The 13,485-nt window shown below is 53.2% G+C and overlaps 4 protein-coding genes across 4 annotated transcripts; 3 read left to right on the top strand and 1 right to left on the bottom strand.

The window, feature by feature from the left end:
* Positions 1 to 494: 494 nt before the first annotated feature.
* Positions 495 to 2,324, top strand: N0V89_000190 (uncharacterized protein; the record flags this gene model as incomplete). The annotated part of the gene is made up of 2 exons (XM_056209015.1): positions 495 to 1,098; positions 1,216 to 2,324. The coding sequence occupies 2 exons, from the start codon at positions 495 to 497 to the stop codon at positions 2,322 to 2,324; spliced, it is 1,713 nt and encodes a 570-aa protein (XP_056075837.1).
* An 864-nt stretch (positions 2,325 to 3,188) lies between these two features.
* On the top strand, positions 3,189 to 7,019 carry N0V89_000191 (uncharacterized protein; the record flags this gene model as incomplete). Its single annotated transcript, XM_056209016.1, has 1 exon — positions 3,189 to 7,019. One exon carries the CDS (start codon positions 3,189 to 3,191, stop codon positions 7,017 to 7,019), a length of 3,831 nt encoding a protein of 1,276 aa, XP_056075838.1.
* A 2,537-nt stretch (positions 7,020 to 9,556) lies between these two features.
* Positions 9,557 to 9,884, bottom strand: N0V89_000192 (uncharacterized protein; the record flags this gene model as incomplete). The annotated part of the gene is made up of 2 exons (XM_056209017.1): positions 9,557 to 9,830; positions 9,880 to 9,884. 2 exons carry the CDS (start codon positions 9,882 to 9,884, stop codon positions 9,557 to 9,559), a joined length of 279 nt encoding a protein of 92 aa, XP_056075839.1.
* A 929-nt stretch (positions 9,885 to 10,813) lies between these two features.
* Positions 10,814 to 13,129, top strand: N0V89_000193 (uncharacterized protein; the record flags this gene model as incomplete). The annotated part of the gene is made up of 1 exon (XM_056209018.1): positions 10,814 to 13,129. One exon carries the CDS (start codon positions 10,814 to 10,816, stop codon positions 13,127 to 13,129), a length of 2,316 nt encoding a protein of 771 aa, XP_056075840.1.
* Between the last annotated feature and the right edge of the window lie 356 nt (positions 13,130 to 13,485).

The following is a 13,485-nucleotide window of genomic DNA, read 5'->3' on the forward strand; positions in this document are numbered from 1 at the left end:
CACCCGTTCAGGAAGGTCGTCATGAGAGCTCGAGCCGTTCGCATTGGAAATCTGGTAAGCCATATCGCTGTGCCCTAGCGCAATGTTGTTATGTGCGAAGGAATCGTGGGAAATGTCGAGGCAACCAAGACGGGTGCACGGAGATGGCCCTCCAGAGGAGCGACGCTGGTAATGTTAGGCCGCTTGCAAGTGCGAAAGGCATACCATGTCGGATATGCTCGAGCGGAAAGGAAGATTGTGTGCATATCGCTCTTTCCTCCAAGATGCATTTGCGACATCGTGAATGCCAGAATGTGCGAAGGCAGAAGCGTTAGAACTTTTGGAAGGCATCACGGCCTGGCGCCTGCTCGAAAAGTTGTTGTAGCCTCGAACGATCAACATGACTTCGCCCTCACTTCAATAACAGCATCATTTTACGTACAGAACCAGAATACTTAGAGCAAATTATCGTTTGAACCATCACACGAACGCCGAACGCGCGAGATATTTTTTTAATGTCAACATACAAGTTCGACCCGTCCTTCGATGCGGTCTCCGAAATCAGGCTCCTCACGATCGTCCCGGGCAGCACTCAAGACCCGGTCGCCTGCAAACTGAAAATCCATCAGGTTGACTTCCTACCCAGCTTCGAAGCACTGTCATACACACGGGGCTACAACAATGCACAAAATCCAATCGACATCGACGGGGATCGCTTTATCGTCCACGGAAATGTATATCAAGCTCTCCTCGAGCTGCGAAAACCCAAGGCGTACCGCACATTCTGGATCGATGCAATCTGCGTCGACCAACAGGATGAGTATGAGAAAAAGCGCCAGGTCCGGCTCATGAAGAGCATCTACAGCAAAGCCGAGAGGGTCGTCGTTTGGTTTCCACCACCGCGAGGTACCACAGATCAAATTATCGGGCTGATCAGAGAACTGCATCTTTGGGGTTGGGAAACGGCGAAGAGCATCATAGAAGATAAGGAATGGCACAGGCTGAAGGCCGCCGATTGGATCGCCCTTCGAGATTTCCTTGCCCATCCGTGGTGGTCGCGAGTATGGACGCTACAAGAGGTTGTCCTGGCGCGGGAGATCGTCTTGCAACTCGGAACACGTACTATTTCTTAGGAATCGATAGTCGTTCTGGGATGTGAGAGAAAAAGTTTGCCAAATGGCAGATACTTCCCACGCCCCCACGACAGTCAACCGCGTGGACGCTTCGCAATATCAGAAATCGAGTGGATGCGGGGTCTACTGAGATCAGGCAAGGAACTCTCACTTCTGGACCTGCTTCTACATTGTTGGGAGCGGAAAGCAACAGATACCCGCGACTGCATCTACGGCCTCTTTGCACTTTCCTCGGACATTGACGCTGGGGTCCTGGATCTGGAAATCAACTATAATGCTGCTGTAGCGGAGGTACTCACCGGCGCTGTGAACGAGGTCTTACTAAAACACGGCACTTTGGAATTGTTCAGCAACGCGGGTGTTGGTTTTCCACGGACTCTCAAAGGTTTACCATCTTATGTTCCTGACTGGTCCAACATAAATATTGCAGCAAAGCCGCTGTATTACCTCTTCGATGAGGGTCGTCAGACACTGACCCTCCAAGAGAAAGGAGTCAGGCTCCATTCCTCCGGCCAACTGCAGGTGTCGGTATACTTCCTAGAAAATGTTGCGGAGGTCAGCAGCGAGCCTCTGACCGGCATGAAGGGGGCACAAGACAACGAAAAGTGCTTGGCCTGGTTGACTGAGGTAGAACGTATGACCAAGTACGGTTCGGTTCGTACCCAAGGTGCGAGAGACCCTTATACTCCGATTCCCCCTTTGAAAGGCAGTATGTCGGTCTTCGAAGCTTTCTGGCGTACCCTGGTGGCGAATAGGAGCATCAGATGGTTTCAGCCCCCTCCTTTTGTATTGCATGCGTATTTAGGGTACAAAAATGGACTATCGAAGGCGTGCGGGGGGAGGCCTGTAACTACTCCGTTCACAAATGCCGACGAAGAGGCACTCCGGTATCCAGTCCCGCCGGAAGATTTGGCGGTGTTGGAGAAAGACTGGATCGACACGATGCGCATCACAACATATGGGCGCTCATTCTGTTTGACAAACGATGGGAGGATAGGCTTGGTGCCCCCGGGAACTAAGCCTGGCGATCATATCTGCTTACTGGAAGGAGGAGCAGTACCATATGTCATGCGACCGTATATTGCTCCAAATCTGCCTGGTCCCCAGAAGGAGCCCAGCTTCCAGCTGGTTGGAGAGTGCTATATTCACGGTGTGGGTGCGTTCCAGATCATCGAGGCTTACAGACCGGCGCACACGGTGTTGCTGGTTTGATCCAGGAGCGCAGTGGGTGGGCGAGGAGGAGAAGATGCAGCAGGAAACACCTCCGAGATGTCCTGTTGTCCGCGTGTATTCTAGAAAAAAAGCAAGCCATGATCGAGCCTGCAATTGGGAGTTCGAAGCAACTGTTGATGTCTAGAAATGTTCGCTTCTTGCCATGGCACGATGAATGGTTTTGTGAGGGATGAGATACTACTGCACTGGCGCGACTGGAAGATGCGTAAGTCTTGTACTTGGTCGTCCTGCGGCTGGCTCTTCGGGTCTATCCTGTTAGTCAGCGTGCGTGGCATGGTGCATGAGGGTCGAGCACGGGTCTAAACGTCATACCCGCTCGGTTTCACATGGCTCAGGGTCCAGTCCTCACATTTCTGGGAAGAGTGTAGAAGATTCGGCAGGCGGAATCTTTGCTATTAAGATAATGTAGCAGCAATACGTGTCCAGAATCACTAAGAGAGCGTGAAAGCTCATCCGCAGCAGAGAGTGAGATTATAGAACGTTGCCCAGGATCCCTGCACTGGTGGGAGCAGGAAGGACTCAACAACAGCAACCCTAGCAGCCAGCAGCCTCGCACCGTCTTACTGCTCCACAACGTCCCGCCTCCACGCGTCGCCGAATCATTGCGCCTGCCATCCAGCCAGCAGTTTGCGCTAGCCTTCCGAGCGCTGTGCAACATCGGAACTGCTTCTGCGTGTTGCATCTCCACGTCCAGCCCGCATCCTATCCTCGCCGAAGCATGACTGTCGAGCGCCTATGGCCTCTGTGAGAGGCGCAAGAAGCACTTTGTCTACCAGCTAGCTCTGGTAGCAGCTCGTCCCAGAAAGATAGCCTCCCAGACGCATCCTCGGCGCGACACCCAGAATGGCGCCCTTTTTTTCCACAAAGCGCAATGCTGCAAAGCGCAATGCCTCGAGCCTCGCGTCGTCCGAGCCAGTGTCGAGCCCTCCCGCCTATTCGCTATCAAGCCCTGCGCATCCAGGCACCGACTACCTCACGAGCCCGCGCCTGGCCGACACGGCGGGCTACGCGTCAAGCTCGCCCGTGTCTCCGTTCCCCCCACAGCTGCCACCGATTCCACGCGTCGCATCGAAGCTAAACAAGGGCGGGAGTAGTTCGCTGCTGAGCCCACAGCATGCCGCAAATCAAGGACAGGGCTTCGCCGCGGGGAGTGTGCACGCTCACATCGACACGGCGTTGCGCTCACCCTTACCCGCTATGCACAACCAGGTCTCACCCGACCACGATGCCAGACACCCACCTGCACGACCACCGCCAACAGGGAGCCAGCCTACGGGCCCGCGACCGCAGGGACAGCGCATCGCCCAGGTGGTGGACATGGCGATGCAGTCGGAAACACCGCCGACCGCCCACTCGTCGACTCAGCAGCTGGCACCCTCATTCATATCCTCCAGCTACTCCAGCTTCTCCAAGTCACAGACGTCCCTCATGAGCGGCCTCAGTGAGAAGCTGTCCAACACTTCGAAGCCCTCCACACCCACTGGGCAACCACCCAAAGCCTCCAAATCGAGACTGCGGAACCCTATGTCGCTGCTGCTGCGTCGGAGATCCGGACAGGCACTAGAAGCTCTGCACGATGAAGCCCTCGTGACCCAGCGATTACCGTCCATCGTTCCTCCCATTCCCGACAACTACGATCCGAGTATCCGCGGTCGCATCGTCCACGACTTCAGCGCGCCGAGGCCCAATAGGAACTTCTCGTACAACAATGCATACGGAAACGAACAGTCAAAAGCAGAACCGAGCCCGCCCAAGATAGAAAGAGAGCATACACCAGTGTTTACGGAGCACTTCGATGATGACACGAGCTATGAACAGAGCCAGGCTGCGATAAGAGCCGAGCAACTGGCCAACAAAGACTTTTTGAAAAGGAATTCGTATGTACCTGAGCCTCCTGGGCACTCTCCACCACCTCCACCATCTCAAGAGTTTGCGAAGAGGAGTTCGTACCTCGCGGAACCTCCCACTCGATCCCCTCCACCGCCTCCGCCAGTACCGAAGGATTTGCCTGCGCCACGGCCGCCTCAACCTGCTCTGTCGCAGCCATCACACACGGAGGGCAATCAGGACTATGCGTCGTTTGTTTTGTCACCTGTGCAGGAAGCGTCGAGTCCATCGAGTCCCACCGATGTGTCCGCCGAAGTCACGCCCCGAAAACGAAAATCTACGAAGACACCGCCTTCGTCACGATCACGAGCTACTTCGGTGACGGACCCGTCCTTCGTACCCGCCGGCCTTCCTAAACACTTGACAAGTAGGGCTTCCAGGTTTAGCTTCCAGATAGGCGGCGGTGAATCCGCCGCGCAAGAGAAGATGATGGAAGAGCGACACATACAAAAGGCGGCAGAAAAAGCATCGAAGTCGGAAGCTCGTATGTCTACCAATAGCGTGGGAGACGATTACGACGAGTATGGTATGGATGATGACTTTGACATGGACGGTGGCTATGAGGAAGAGATCCCTATGCTTGGTGAAGAAGACGAGTACGGCGGCGGACTAGGAGACCAGATGTTGTCACCGGGTATGGCAGCCTTCGACTTCTCATCGTTATCGATACAGCCGCATATGAATGCAATGAGCCCACTTGGCATGAACGGCGAGCTAAACACACCAATAGATGCCAATGGACAGCGGATAGGATTTGCGATGTCTGAAGACACATTGCAGTCAATGAAGCCCTCTGCGGTTGGGTCTTTACCAAGGCTTCAAGAGCTCTACACGGACAACGGTCATGGCCTTGGCTTGATGAACCTCCGGCAAGCGCAAGTCCCTACAGCCAACTTCTCGCCAGAGGAGTCGCCAGTAGACAACTCGATCAAACCTACCAAATCAGTGACGTTCACTCAAGCGGGCTTAGATGATGATCTGTATTTCGATGATGGTTTGATTGAAGAACAGGGTGATGTGGATGCTGCCGATTTTGACGAGGAGGTCTTCGACGACCCCCAAGGACCACTCTTTGATCGCAAAGTAAAGTCTCCGCCAGCGGAGGAGTTGCGCAATACTCTGTTATCACATCCGCTCGAAAAACTTGCTTCAGAAACAGGATACGAAGCGGACGATGACACCCTATCAAAGCATCTCGAGATATCCGCGCCTTCTTTGATACACAAGACATCAACGGCCCAGCCAAGATCTGATCGGAATCTAAACGCTTACCACAGTGCGCTCGCAGAAGCTGCGAATCGTGCGGAAGCGGAAGGACGTTTCGCGAGGAAGGCGAGCGTCGATATCGGACGGTCAAGCTCCGATGCCGACGATTCTTCTTCGATCAGCAATTCGCGACCCAGTCTTATCCCCGATGACGGTCGATTCAGTCAGGAAACCACCGGCTTTCCACCTGAGGACGACGGTCTCGGTATGAGTTCAAGTTTCGATGACTACGACTACAGCGAATATGACGATTTGATGGATGACGAGATGATGATTGCAGAGGCCAACTCGGAGGCCTTAGCGAATGACGATGATGGGTTTTACGGGCAAGAGTTTGGATTCTACGCTGGTCCACAAGGTGAAGCCCTCAACGCGTACGGTGGATACTTCGGTCCCTCTGGAGTAGGTCGAAGTGTCAGCGGCCGCAATGCGATGCGCGAGCCCAACTTGACGCCCATCACCGAACGCAGCGAATACAGCACCCGCAACTCTTTCATCAGCGTTAGGAACCTTGGCGACGGCACGAACTCAATCACCAGCCCCGGCTTTATGGGTCAATCTCTTACCAGCCCGGCTCTAGCACAGCTCGCTCGAATCAGCCCCTATGGGTGGCGTGACGAAGAAGACATGAGTCTTGACGCACTGATGAGATTACGAAAGGGTGCATTTGGCAGTACAGCCAGTCTGCCTGCGGGCAGTCCAGGTGGGAGCCCGAGAAACTCGTCACCCATGGGCATGCAGTTCGTCCCGCGCGCGGCAAGCCCGGCTGGAAATCGCATGCGGGAGCAGAACGAATACTCTTTAGAGAGCGATGGTTCTGCTGCTATACTGGAGAGCCTGAATGAGTCCGAAGAAGACGACCAAGCGCTCATGGACTCTGTCCACGAGGACTTTGGCGGCGATGCCTTCGACGATGACGAGGCCTACGAGGAGCGCCCCGACAGCCCAACATTGACGGCAAGCGATTACAATTCGCTATCCAGTCCAATGTCGCAGACGCATCTCCAACCTCAACCTATCCCGCTCATGCCGCTGCATTCTCCGCCTGCTATACCACCCGCCGCCATCCCGCTTCCAGTGTCGCCCGCTAACTACCCTCTCCATTCGCCCTCTGTCATGCCTCTTCAATCCCCGCCAAATCTTCCCCTACCGACGTCCCCGCCCGCAGTGAGCCACCACTTCCAGCCTCCACCGCCATTGACTCTGCACACGTCTTTCCACCCTCCACCCTCCACAACCTCACCACCCCTCTCCTCGGCCACCGCAACGAACTGCTCTGCGCCACGCCGCCAGTCTCTCGGGCTGATCTCACCAATCAGCACAACCAGTCCTGCGACGCCGAGCGGCGGAGGCTGGCGAGCGGGCCACAGCAGGAAGGGCTCGGCTGCGGATAGCGTGGCCTATGTGCGCGAGCATGACGAGTGTGGAGAGGGAAGATGGGTGCTGGAAAGGAGGCGGACGGCCGAGAGTGGCGAGTTGGAGTTGATTGGAAGGGAGATTGTTGAAGGGGGGAGGATTTGAGCATATCCTGTGGAGTTTTCATTATTATCTTGGTACTTGATATGGAGAGGGTTGGATTGGGAGGTGGCTGTGGCCATTGCATTTTAGGGCGTTTTTAGCGATTTCGATTTTTACTGTTTGGTCGGAACGAAATGGAGGAGATGGGAGACTGAGAATAGACTGGTGATGATAGATACCCCTATAGCAGGTCTGGAGTTGGGTACGCAGGCATAGGCATCGTTAGCTGAATGCATGCTTGAGTGATAGGCTGATTCTTTTCCCGTGATGTGTGGTGAGCTTGATTCGTCTTACTGAATCATTTGTGGCGCAGATTTGAGGTCGTGGAGACGTTTGGATTTTCTATTGACTTTACACACACACACGCGCTCACGCTAAAAGCACGCACTCACAAAAGTTGATCTTATTTATCCTAAAGAACCTGATAATTACGGGAAAGTTTTCTCTCCTTGAGCCTCGTAATAAAGGAAATCTCTAGCTATCTTTCTGCGTCATCTGGAAGAGCTACTTCTCTGTATTGATAGAGTCTATATTGATAGAGATAAGGAAGGTTAAAGATATACGTTTCGACGACCGTTGGCGCGTGGCCTGGGAGACTGAGTTGAAGCGTGGAACTCCGGGGCTGGAGAGACAGCACGTGATCATCAGCGCCAAGTAATGACCCACATTACCGCACGGGCCACTGTGGACCGCAAGAAAATCGAAGTTGAGCTTCGAACTTTCTCTCTCACAACACCACAGCGCTGCGCTTGCTTTCAACACAAAGCATGCTACCATGAGAGCTTCTTGATACCTCGCGACGCGATGCCTCCTTCAGGCGCCGAATATTGCACTTCGGAAGGCACGCGTGGCGGGGTCTTGCACTAATTGGTGAGTTTTCTTCTTTTTTCCAACCGCGACATCTACATGATGATACGAATAGCCATTTACAAACTAGAGTCTTTGATCCTTCGGGAAATGAAACTCAAGCTTTGCACGTCAGTCTGAAAAGATTGGTCCAGCCGCTATTTGTTGCAACCTTCTCACGAGAATCGCGCTGACCAGAAGCAGACGCATTAAATCTTCTTGTGATGATGACCTCCAAGGCCTGCGATGGTAATCAGGCGTCTGCTCCAGCCTAGCCGCCTAGTGATACGGCGCTGGAGCTTTGTCGTCCTCGGTACGTCGCCCTTCCTATCTTCCTTCGCGCTTTCCATGATGAGCAATCTGTGCTTCGGCACAGCTGGAATTACTGGCTTAGACTTATGTCGATGCCGAGAAATCTAGGCTGTTATCTGATCTGCTTCCATCTCTACGAACTCGTCTGCAATACTTGGGTTACACCTTGCTAATACGTCTTCGTACAGATTTAGTCTGAGCACCTTGCTCTGTCGGTACGCATCACCTCGCTCATCCCTCCCTACGACCTCGCACCTTGATGAAATATCGGCACTGGGCACCGACAATTCTTGACGGATAAGCTCTTTTTGTGGCAGGCCTAGAAAACCTCGCCCACTGATCTTGCCAACACACATTACACGTTAGAACAACAGTGTGAGCTGCGCTGACAAGGCGTGAAGCTGGACAGAACATTTACACATGCCAGTGTGACAGCAACATATGTGTGGTAAGGTTCCCTTCGCTCTTCCCCTTCCTATCTTATGAGGAGACCTCTTTAGATGACGAGTCTGACGGGATTCCCACTGAAGACACCATCTTTTTAATACCATTCATGCATAACTGAGCTTCAACTGTATCTTGTCATGTTAAACCACTGTGGCAAGGCCCCAGCTGACTTGAATACAGATCATCATGCCCTGCATATTGTACGACTCACCCATCTCCCTTGCTTCCCTGCACTATGATGAATCGACGCAAACAATGACAAGCATATGTCCAAGCCTCGGCGAAGACGAGACTGTCACCTCTGATCTGCGACACGATCCATGCGCTCTTGCAACTTCACGAGACGCTAACTAATACAACGTATAGATTCCCTCTGGCCACAGCTGACTGACTGTGCATCCTTTGTGTAAGTTCATCTTGCTGTCTTTATTTCCTACGTTAGAAGATGAGTTTTCAATTTATCACGACGGTCTACCGAGCTACGGCAATGGTGATAATCGCCTGTGACAGGGCATGAGTCTGAAAAACTTCTTATAGCCTTCGCTTTGCTTGCATTTCACAAAGTCACGCGCTAATGCTGTCTTTGCAGAACCATGTATTTGACTTTCTGGAGAACTTGATATGACCCAGACGTCTCATCTCCTGTGATCACCTGCAGACTCTTGCGAGAATGTTCTTACCTGTCTTAGCGCGTTGAAGACTACAAATATCATGATGAAGAAGCTGCCAATTCAACCAACAAAAACAACATTCATTGCCAGCTCAGGATATCATGTACTCCACTGTCTATGAACTCTCGGTGTCCATCCTCATAGCTAAACTCAGTCATACCATGACTCCGCGAAACCTCGTTGCTGTCATCAGACGAACACGTCGTTGTTCCTCTGGTCATGCGAAGTGGCCCTGCTCTTCCAACATATCAACCATAGCATAGCTCAGTACAATCCAATCGTAATATCTCCACGTATCCGTGCCGTCAAGTGAATCTCCGCCTCCAAGTCGAGCTTGATACCGAGGAGCAAAGCAGCGTCCTTCAGCTTGCCATTGTCGTCAACGGGACCCTTGACAATGGATCCTGCGGGGCGGTTGAGGCTCGAGGATGAAGGTGCCTGTGGCATGGCACCGACGTTAGCGGAGACCTTGCGGCCGCCGGAAGCCTGGCCGTCATCGGAGTCGCTCATGTAGCCAGCGGGACGGGTTGCGGTGTCACTGTTGCTGTCAACATCTACTCCATCGAGAAGCCCGCAAGGTTACTTACGACATTGTGAATGTAGATTAGAGGTAGATTAAAACCGACAAGGTGTGCGAGATAATGGCAGTGAGTGGATTGTCGAAGTGAAAGGCGTCCTGGCCGCTTTTTATTGTTTTTGCTGGTTGGTGATGTGGTGAGAAGCAGATCAACTGGTCTGGAGTTTTATTCTGCTGCGCTGGATGGATGCCTTAAGTATTTGCTTCAGCCATAAGGTTGTCTACACTGTACGTCCCGCATGGTGTTAGCGGCATGCTGCACAGACAAATGCTCCTACCGAAGCGGTCGTACTGGCGAGGTGGATTATCGCCAAATGCGCTATGCATGTGCTCGAAACAGCACTTGTGGCACTTGCGGGTTTCGGCAAGCAGAGATGGTTCGTCTTTGGCGACATTGTTGGGGAATAACGCTGCTCACGTGTTGCGACGCGTGCTGAAACGGACAAGACTGACAGGGGCACGCAGTGTTTGGGGTGCTCTCGTACCATTATCAGCTCATCTGTGTGCAGTCTGGAACCTTGCGATTTGCGTTCTTGGTGAATTCGTGGAGGACGCGCCGCAAGATGGTCAATGGGGTATATGCGCACGTTGACTACTGCATGTGCTGTGTGTGAATTCACATATCGACATTTTGGCAATGGGAGCACGGCTATGGCAAGGAGTTTCGAAGGTACATGTCAGACCATCGGCGGCAAGCCATGGAGCTTCCAGTCGCAGTGCTCAATCGAGGTGGGCGAGGGCCATCGAAACACTGTTCTCTGGATGCTGATCAGTTCGACAGGCAGCGTCGCACTTCCAGCCGACTGATGGAAGGTATCAACTTTCATCCACTTGTGGGAGCGTTTGAGCGCGCTGGACCGACTTGTATGCGCATTGCCAATCCGATATGAAGAATCCCTGCCACGACATCTTCCCAGCTCTTTTCATTTGATATCGTCCCTACGATGGTTTTATCCATCCTCGTCGCCATCGTTGCTGCACCAGCTTTACTTGGTACCCAGGAAGCTATCCGACAATCGCAGTCCAAGGAAAAAAGGGAAGAGCACCGCGCACGTCGATGCAACCTCATAGCATCATGTGTCAAGTCCTCCTTGCGGAGCCGAGAGATCAATGGTCGCCCTATTGTTCTCAAAGACGGGAAGTTGTGGATTGATACCGGGACCAGCGACGGAGGCGCCTTTGGACATCCTTACGCTGGGTACTATTTGCCCTACCCCGACTCAAAATATGAGGGGCTCGTGACTACGATCACCGACGAAGCGCCAATCATGAACTGGATCTATGTCGACAAAGACACGTACGAAGTCAAATACGGCGTCCGCCTTGACGCGCAACCCAATCTCACAGGCCCTTTTGACTGCACAAGACAAGACCGACGGCTCACCTTCGATGGCTGGGAAGGATGGTGCGCGGTCGAAGAGTTCCCCACTCGATGGGCGCTCTACTTCGACAAAGACGACGACGGCCTCAAATCGAAAGTCGCAGAGGGGACGCGCGTGCTCGAGATCGAACTTGCCAGGAAAGAAAAGAGATGGAAGAAAGACGGCGAAGAGAGACAACAAGACCAGACTACGAAGCGCGCTGTGGAAACAAAGGAGGATGCGCCTGTTGATAATCCGATTACAGCGCAGCCCGAGTTGAGCCCGCCGGGTGTAGGCGTGCCGAGCGAGGAAAAGGCGCCGGAGCCGTTGAAGCCGTTTAAACTGCCGAAGAGTATCTTTAGTGATCCGCCCAGACCATTGTTCTTTGAACAGGAGATGTTGCCGCCGAGGTCGCCGCCGCCAGCATATAATCGAGAGGATCCGGCGATGCCTCCTCCGGTGGAGAACATTGTGTTGCCTCCTGCTCCTGCACCGGAGCCTGGGACACCCTCTCCGCCTCTAGCTACATCGAAGCCTGAGCCTGAGCCTGAGAGACCCCCTCCTCTAGCTACACCAAAGCCTGTTATCCGGCGTCCGGAAACGCCACCACAGCCGCCGCAGAAAGCTTCACCTCCGGAAAGAACGTATAGAGAAAGTGCGTTCGAAACACCACGGCAAGCCCCAGTTCCCCCTGTTCGCGCAGCTCAGGAAACAACACCCGTTGCTCCAGCTCCTCTGAAGGTGTCCCCACCAACAGACAAGCGTCCCACGCCCAAGCTCAACCGAATGAGCGGTACACGAGCAATGTCCCAAGCGCAAATGTTTGAATCCTGGGCTATGGGACAGCCTCCGAAGAACGAGACCACATTCGCAAAAGCTGAATTTCGTCCAACAAGTAACGTGCCATCCCTCTCTGATCCTGCTTCAGACTACTCGGATTCACCTAAGATTGACGAGGATGAGATCTTGCAAATGTACGGAGAACTCAAGGCTTCATCGCCATTGGTGTCCACGCCGCCGCAACTTGAAAAGACGCAATTGCAGCCAAGTGCCCCGCTCGTTGCTTCTGACCCCGCTGTGTTTGCAAGGCTTTCTTCGGGGTCGTCCACGACTTCTGATCCGGCGGTGGTCAAGGATGGGCCTGATGAACAAAACCTTCTGCAGCGGAAGAAATCCTTGAAGGGACCGTCGACAACTGTGCCTAACGATACTTTACCTCCGTTACCAGTGGGACTGTTTAGAGGGAATAGTCAGCGGCGCAATTCACCCGATCGAGAACGGTCCGGATCAGAACCACTGAATCGTAAGCAAGGCTTGACGTTTTCGCGCACTCGAGATACATCTCCAGATCAACAGCGACGACCAAGTGCCACCACGTCGCGAGACTCACCGAGAAGTACCAGAACCACCAGACCTCCCGGTCCAAGAGATTCACCTGTACCACGCGACCGAAACGACTCAACATCCTCACAATCACAGCGCGGCGAAACCCCCAGATCATCACCCATCCTACGACAAAGAGCAGACCCTCCATTGCAACGCGGCGAGCGACCCTCTCCTAGACCTTTAGCTCGCACAAACACAGCACCAGTCCGCAACGGCGTGGACCGCAGTAGAACAACCTCGAGCCTATATCGCGAGATTGATGACATGGTCAGTACGGGTAGAGATAGGAGTGACAGCACGGCGAGCAACGCGAGCACAAGTAATACGAGTAGTACTAGGATGAATGGATCGAGGAATGAAGGCAGAGAGCCACCGCTGAGACGGACGGTGACCGCTCGAGAAATGCCTAGCGGACGGCGCAATGAGAGCGGTAGGTCGACGAGCGAGAGGACGAGGGAAGGGACTAGAGATTTTGCTAGGAGGGGGGAGAGGGAGGCGGAGAGAAGGATTTGACGTTGTACTTTTGGCTTGTTTTGGTGTTTGGTAGTTGTAATGTCCAATACCAATTATGGACTCTTGACTGTTGAGAGAAAACCTAAAATATACTTTGATGGTTGTGATATCCACTATCCATCGTGGGCTCCTTGATTGATCGAGAGCAAACCATAAGTTCGCGTTCGAATATTCAAGAGATCTGTTGGCAGAAGCTTGCGTTTGGCCGACACATATTTTAATGAGGTATTCATGACAATCTGGTCAATTCAGACCATATTCCCCGGACGCTGTCTAGAGCGAACATGTGAAGATGCACTTGGTGTTGAAGTCATATAATCCACGCTAGCGTCTTGCCTCTATGCATCGTCCCTGTG

The sequence above is a fragment of the Didymosphaeria variabile genome (assembly GCF_027946475.1).
Source record: "Didymosphaeria variabile strain IMI 356815 chromosome Unknown scaffold_1, whole genome shotgun sequence".
In the NCBI taxonomy this organism is placed as follows: Eukaryota; Fungi; Ascomycota; class Dothideomycetes; order Pleosporales; family Didymosphaeriaceae; genus Didymosphaeria; species Didymosphaeria variabile.